The sequence below is a fragment of the Crocodylus porosus genome, unplaced genomic scaffold, assembly GCF_001723895.1.
Source record: "Crocodylus porosus isolate Cpor-Errol unplaced genomic scaffold, CroPor_comp1, whole genome shotgun sequence".
In the NCBI taxonomy this organism is placed as follows: Eukaryota; Metazoa; Chordata; order Crocodylia; family Crocodylidae; genus Crocodylus; species Crocodylus porosus.
The window spans coordinates 17,276,462-17,284,154 of NW_017728921.1; the positions used below are offsets into that span (position 1 = coordinate 17,276,462).

At 39.4% G+C, this 7,693-nt stretch overlaps 1 protein-coding gene across 2 annotated transcripts in view; it reads right to left on the bottom strand.

Moving 5' to 3' along the window:
* The window catches only part of SPECC1L (sperm antigen with calponin homology and coiled-coil domains 1 like), a 112,648-nt gene that overhangs the window by 35,434 nt on the left and 69,521 nt on the right, over positions 1-7,693 (bottom strand). The window contains exons 12-14 of one of the 2 annotated variants that reach the window (XM_019539155.1): positions 7,007-7,090; positions 4,015-4,171; positions 153-200 (exon numbers count right to left, since the gene is read on the bottom strand). In XM_019539155.1, the coding sequence (XP_019394700.1) occupies positions 153-200; positions 4,015-4,171; positions 7,007-7,090 (289 nt within the window). The remainder of the gene's footprint in view (positions 1-152; positions 201-4,014; positions 4,172-7,006; positions 7,091-7,693) is intronic. The other variant, XM_019539156.1, reaches the window with a different exon arrangement.

A 7,693-nucleotide genomic window follows, 5' to 3' on the forward strand; every position in this document is an offset into this window, starting at 1 on the left:
TAAGAAAACAATTACTTTCCCTATGATAAAAGGCAGAGGGAGAAGTGCAACTGGGTTGGTGAATGCGTACTACAATTCTGCATTAACAATTTCAATATTAGGTTTTAACAGTCAAACTGTTCAAAATATTAACTCTTAGATTAATTACTCACATTAACACCCTTGTGGTAGTGTGACTGAGGCATGTCTTTCTGCAGGCACTAAAATGAAGTACAACAAAAAGGTCTAGAGATGATGTTTTACGTAGCTTGAGTAAAAAGAAAGATACTCCAATAGGTCTATGCAGTGAACCCTAATGTTCTCTGTTTGGAGGGAACTCCCCCCCCCCCCCCAAAACAAAAAAACATCAATTAACTCTGAGCTTTCCCTGTAATGGAGGGTTCTTTATTTCCCAATTTTTAAACAATTCTATACAGATTCTTAGGTCCCTCTGCCAGCATCATAAAAATTACCCCTTCTGGATACCTTCATTCTATAAGCAGCTAGTTTATACTAATGACTTATTTTCTGGCTTCAAGCCCTTTCCAGCCAATCAGTTCAATACCAAAAGAAAATAAGTGCTCCAGTGCAACAACTCTTGCAGACTATAGGCATAGATTTCACAAACCTTGGAGGAAGGGAGTTATTCTTGGAACCTGTATTGTTTTGCATGCATATACTGTCACCTCAGCACTAAGGATTGTTCTACATGACCCATGTTTAATTTAATTCCATGTGCCAGATGAAAAAGATTAGTTCCTAGAGTCTAATTAAATATAGTTAAGATAATCGCACCTTTTTGCTGTCATGTGAAGTCCTGATTGAAATTGGCAACATTTCAGAGTTGCTCAAAACTAGGTGGCTCAAATGCCACCTGTTGTCAGCTATTAAAAATAAGTTCAATAAATGAAGTAACAGGGGAATAAGGATGCATCTGACAAAATGCATCTGAAAGGAATGTCGTTAAGTTGCAAGCAGTAATGGACCATGGACTGGCAGCAGTACAGAGGAGTTGCACATTCTTCAAAGTAGCCATCAGCAGCCATACTGACCTGGCAGATCTCTAAATAGATCTGGTAAATCTAAGTTAAATTGAATATTATTTTTAAATATCTTACTACTTACATAAACATTCCAATATTGAAATGAGGCCTGAACTTGGGGTCTAGCCCACATTCCTAAAATTCTGCCATTAGGGTTTTGATTCTTTTCAGGCTTTTCCTTACAACTGCACATAAGGGAGACAGAAAATAGTTTATCATATTTAATCAAATCCAAGAGGAGTCATCCTGTCCCCCTCTCCCCCATTTAACATGGGGGAAAAAGGTCCTTGTCCTGGACCAGAAAACAAGCAGGAGAAGCGCGAGGAGAAGTGGGAGAGGGGGCAAAAGAGGGCAAAGGCAGCTGCTGCGGCTCTGACTCCGGCCCCAACCCAGGCATGGGGGGTCAGAGTCCTCCTATAGCCACTGCCCACCCCTCTGCAGCTTCTGCTCCCCACTACCACCTGCTTGCTCTGCCGCAGCAGCGAGGGGGAAATATTTAAAACAACCCTTCAATAATTAGTTTCTATATATGGAAAATTATAAACTCATTTATAAATTTTCTCTGTATTATTGGGGGGTTGTCTTAAATTCAGAGTTGTCTTGGATTTAGGTAAATTCAGTAGTGTATTTTAGCTTAAACAGAGAGTTACTTCAGAGACTTTTAAAAATACATCATTATAAAAAAAGAAAAAACATTGAACTATAGATCATATTTAACCTGGAAGGCACCATGTAGCTAGACTGAAGTCTAAGGAATTTACTCTGGCTTATACATCTTCAGTGTACATATGCTTTAACTGCCCAGACTCCAGAGTTAATTTAAAAGCCAACTAAATGAACAAATTTGGGAATCTTGTATTTAGATTAGAATAAAAAAATATGCAATATCACCTTAGTTTAAGAAAAAGATAATGGAGACATTTAACCCCTCAAGATTTGTGACTGCATACTAGAACTTGAATTTAGGTTCTCTCCCTTCATGCTACACATGCTGTGTAGCCATGAGGGAACTGTACAGACTGTTCCCAAATTCCAGTAAGGCACATGGTTTATATCATGTTCTTATTGTTATGAAAACAGCATTGAAGGAAACAAATTAAAATGAATAGTATGGAGACAATGAAAAATGTTTTGTGATTTATATCAATCTTATAAATGAATATATTAGGTCAGCTGTATTCCAAAATGTAAGAACTGATTTATGGCTTAAGCTTGCAGAACAGGGGTGTGCCTGCATTTACTGGACAGGTTGGCAGAGATTTATTTTCTTAAATAACTTATTTTACATACTGTTGTAAACTTTTGCAAGCCACACAGCATATTAAAAAGCCTAACAAAAGATTATCCAGGGACTATTCCCAACAAGTAGTTCTTCTCCCTGCCCTACTTTCCCCACACACTGACCAACCCACTCTTCTAACGGTAGCAATTTTTCTTCCTACAGTGAACAACTCTTTACTTCATGCAGGCAGAGAAGTTACCAACTGCAGAGATCATTCTCCATTTATGGCTCATTCAAAATTTCACATTTCTGTTAAAATCTCAGGTTTACACACCCTGCTAGTATTAAAAGTTTAAATTTACATAAAATTCACTTTTTTTTTTTTTAACTCCTACTTGTGGGACCAGATATCAACCAGAGGTTTCTTGAAGCGCTAGTTGTACATTACCCACAAAATAATGCATCAACCCGGTCCACAGACTTAAGACTACATAAAAGCATTATACTGAAGTATGTCTCACTTAATTGAAGCAAAACCATTGTTTTGGATAATATCCAGAGCTGCAAACACTCTCTTAATTTTATAATGTAATTTTTATAATTCCCAATGGCTCAGAATATAACAGGTTTAATTTTCTGGCATACAAGAGCACTGCTGATAAGCTACAGTGTCAGATGATCACTTAAACCTGGTGCACCGCTTTCTAATCTGTGAAACTAGAACTTATCCACATCAGTGACATGAGGCTCAGTGGGTGTTCATACATGTGCTCCGGGAAGGGGGCTCTTTAATTAAAGTGGCTCCAAGAGCTGCTCTAATTGAAGTCCCGGAGCATCTCGCGTATCAGCATCCCTGTGCTAAAAAATGACAGTGGGATGCTTCAACTAAAGCTCGTTGAACAAGTTTTAAAGGGCCCCCGCTGCCATTTTTCAGCATGGGGATGCTGATATGTGAGATACTGGAGTCTACTGTAGTGCAGTAATAACCATGTTCCAGCAGACTCGAGTCTGTCCAACACGTTGCAATTACAGTAGATTGGAGCAGCCTTGCTGATCACGTATAGGTGCCTAATACACGTAAAATATTTTGAGGTCGTTGAAAAGAAGATTAGAAAAGTGAAAATATTCTCTCTGGGATATTTGATATAAAACTAGCTATTCCTTAGTCAGCTAGTTAGTCACCATTAGCAGGATGGCTTATGACTGTTCATTGACAGGAGTACCCAGGCATTTGTTCAAAAAAAGTTACAATTTGATTTAGGTAGGGAACACTGGTGGAGCTCTTATTCATTCAGCTCTTATTCGTTCATGGCTGGTCAGGAGGCTATGAATACCCTGCAGTGGAGATCTTTCTCTTTGGCCGCGCACCCCCACCCTTCTCCCCTCAACCCTGCAGCTGTGTCCAGCCACTGCTCCGTGGCTGGGGTTACACTGACTCAAAAAGGTTGAAAACCCCTGCTCTATATGGTATACAGGCCATAAACTAACCTGAAAATGAGTTGGGTACAAAATGCCACAACTAACTTGTTAAACCTGACATCGTACTCTATGCATATGACAATACAGCTCGCTGATCTGCACTAGGCACCTCATCTCCTGGCTGAGTTTAACATATTGGTAATAAGTTGCAAAGGTTATTGAAGAGCATGGATCATTGTCAGTCCTGTCTGTTGACTGCCAGACCTAAATAACATTCATATATTAAGTACAGTATTTGCTAGCTGCAAAGTTAAGACTGGTTTAATGATGTACTGAATAATGAAGTTATACCTTATTCGGCTTCGTGTTGTGGGGGTGACAGATGCTGTGGGAGAGGAAGAGAGGGAAAGTTGTGGCGAGGTGGTACCCATCGCCATGAGAGAGGCTGGAGATGCTCCATCAGGCGCATTAATGTCTCGCTTGATTTCTTCGCTGCTCCGTCGTGACACTGAACAGTAAAAATACCCACAAAGGTTATCATTTATAAAGAAAAAGCCACTGAAGCCAGTTCCTAGCGTTTGTTATGCACTTTCTCCTGAAAGCACAACCCCCAGTTCTCCCCTTAAAACGCATACCACAGCTTGTACATCAAGAAATATACAAGGCTAGACCTCAAGAGTGTGAAATTGCAATAATTAAATGGCAAAAGGGATCTCAGGAAGGGAATAACTTTCTAAAATTACCATTATTTTCTAGGGTAAAATTATATCTGAAGCAATGAAAGCTTCCTGAATGGACTTGTGGAACACCTTGGAAAATGCCAGAACTTTGTTTTCACTCATTTTTTGACTACAGAAAAATACTAGACCAATTTTTCTGTTCCAAAGAACTCAGAAAAATCAAAACAGTTCAGAATATTTTTAGCACTACGATTTCCTATTTGAAATCTCTGCTTTCATCATGTGTGAAAACATGATTCATTTAACAGTGCTAACATTGCATGGCACCCTGCAGTGCCACAAAAACATTTCACAGCATCCTACGGTGCTGAAGCTTCCTGGGTGAGAATCCCTCCTCTAACATCACCCCTAACCAACAGTAAGGGGATCTCTCTAGGAAGACAATGGTTATATAAAATAAAACCATGTAGCTTTCTTCCTAAGTGGTTCCAGTGCTAAGCTGTGCTAAACTTTCTAATTTTATTTTTATAAAGCCCTTTTCAAATACTGAATGTTTAATAAAAAACACAGACACCTGGGTGAAAGTTAGCAGGTGATATAAAAAAGAAATCCTATCAGCTGTGACAGCTGGCCTTATCATAAGTTAGAAAGTGATTCTGATTAACAATAAAAGGTGCCTGGAACAAATTCAGACAGCATTAAATTTTCCTGATGAAAAGTTCGCCAATTAAAAAATGACCCAGGACTAATCAAACACATTCTAGAGAAAATGTTCATCGTTTAGATACTAATACCAGCCCCGCATTCTGAATGTACATAAAAACTTGGAATGGTTGTGTAGTAATGTTTTTCCTCTTTTAAAACTTAAAAAGTTCAAATAAGTGAGTAAGTGGTGAGTTTTGGTTACAAAAGCACCACAGATTTGGATACAAAAGTATTTCAGAAACTTGGTAACAGTTTAAAATCCCGATTTAAATATGTTCTTACTTGCACAACTAAGATTGAGAACTTTAAAAAAACCACGCTTTTTACCACTTATATACTATTTCCTTGTTTTTCAGAATTTCCATCAACTTTGACAGTAAGAGCTGATTAGCTGAGAAATACTTTTTTGTTTATTTCAAATAATTTTAGGTTCTAAATGTTGCAATATTCATGTCAAGTACTTCTCAGCGAAGATTTGTTTTAAAGCTTTTCACTGGAATTTAGTAAATACATGATTTAGTTGTATATTTAAGTTCTAGAATTTAGCTGTTTTTTAAAACGCAGGGGTCTTTTAACCCAAATAAGAATGGAGTTAATTTTCAATATGAACTAACCTTGAAACTTACTGGCAGCCCATGCAAATATTTTTCAGTTGTGGCAGCATATTTTTAAAAAGGTTTTACTGTGGTCACTCTTTACCCTGTAGTATGGTAGAAGTTTTGTGAGGTGGCTTGTAAAAGGGTCTGTTTAAATGTCTCATAATAACCATTTCATTTTATAAATTAGTCTACAACATTCTACTACAAAAAGTAGCAGTCTTGGGCTATGGACAAATGTAAATGTTCAACTGCTTTGAAAGTGGAGAAGCAGCTGCCATTCAAAAAGCACAGATGTGTTATTGTATCTGTTTGCTCCTGTAGCAACACAAAATCAACTACATCTCTGCAAGAGACAGGGTTAACAATGCAGTGATTTTGTTACAACTGCATCACTACAAGTGCATGAAGATGCAACTTACATTGCAACAGCTTACACTTGCACGATTTGATATTAATACAATTATTACACTTGTTTATATCCTCATTTTAAACGTATAAATTAGATGGAATCCTTTTCAACAGAAAAAAACCTCAACACATTATTTTGCACTTAAAGGCAAACTGACCCCCTGATGAGGCAAAAATGGTGGTGTACCATTGCTGCTTTTTTTTTTTTTTTAAAGCTGTCTTGCAAGGCAAAATTATGTGCAACACCAAGAAAAAAAGTTCTAGCTTTTTTCCTTTTTTTTAGATACAGCCAACTACTGGATGGCTGTAGATAAGCCATCAAGGCAAGTATATCAGTGCACATGTTTTCATGCAACTATGCCATAGGAGGATGCGATTCCACAGTGTTAAGTGGTTTGGTTTTCTTTGAATCTGACAGGTCACAAGAACATTTTACCATTTGGCCTAGTATCACCCCGATGCCTTGCAATACTAAGCAGAGATGTTGAAAAACATTCAAAATTGAAGAGTGGATGCCTAGACACAACCACTTCCGCACATTCTCTCTAGAAGCAGTAGCTTGGTCACATTACTTTGGCTGATAAATGCCCGTATACGTGTGCAGCTGCTGTACAGCACGCAGGCAGTGAGGAGCACAGCCTGTCCAGGGGAGGGGGGCAGCTCCCGCCACTGCACACATCACTGAGAGGGTGTCCCCCCGATGAGCCACGGCTCTGTCCCGCACCCCACTCTGCCCCAGCCCCACACCCCACCTCACTGCGGGGGCCTTGAACTGCCCCCGACTTCCCTCCCCTTCCACCGCAGCACATATACCTGCTGGACGCAGCCGCATCAGAAATCTGATCAGTAGCAGCTGATATGCCTCCTTAAAAACTGGCTATCGGTATCAGCCCCCAAAAATCTCTACCAGTGCACCTCTAGTTTTTATTTAGCAGCCATATGCAGATTTACCTGAGATAGATTTGGCACTTTCCATAGCAGGTACTCTTGGCAACGAGGCTGGTCTGCTGGTAGAGGATGTCCTCAACAAATGTTCTAAACAAAGGATGAATAGTAAAAATTTACTATTACATTATTTCAGTTGTATGGGTATGATCAGTGAGGAAGCTGTGATACCATTTACGAATTACAGAATGGGTTCATTTATCTTGTTGAGACAAATAACTAACTGATTATACGTCAATCTAGGAGGAGGGCTAAAGTTCATATTTTTTTTTGCCATAAAAATTTCACCATGGAAATTTCATGATCCTTTAAACTCTACTCCCTTAAACCTTTTATCTGGACATGACCTGCTATAATCTGTTGATTCGTTTAACAATAAGCTTGGCAAGAAATTCCTTTTTAGCACAAAGACACACTAAGTCAAGGGTGCTCAACCTCCAGCCTGTTATCCAGATCTAGTTTATGGAGCCATGCCATCCAGCCTGTAGAGCTCCCCACTGGTCCAAAAATGTGGTGTTGTGGGGGGGGGGGGTGGAAAATAGTGGCAGTGTTAATTGCTATTCCATTGCTGCCAAATTTCTGGACCCAAGGGGAGCCTGGTAGGCCAGATAACGTGGCCTTGCTTGCTAGATTGGGCATGTGGGGCTGATCAAGGCAGCGCAGAGCCAACTGGGGTGGCACAGGCAAGGAAGA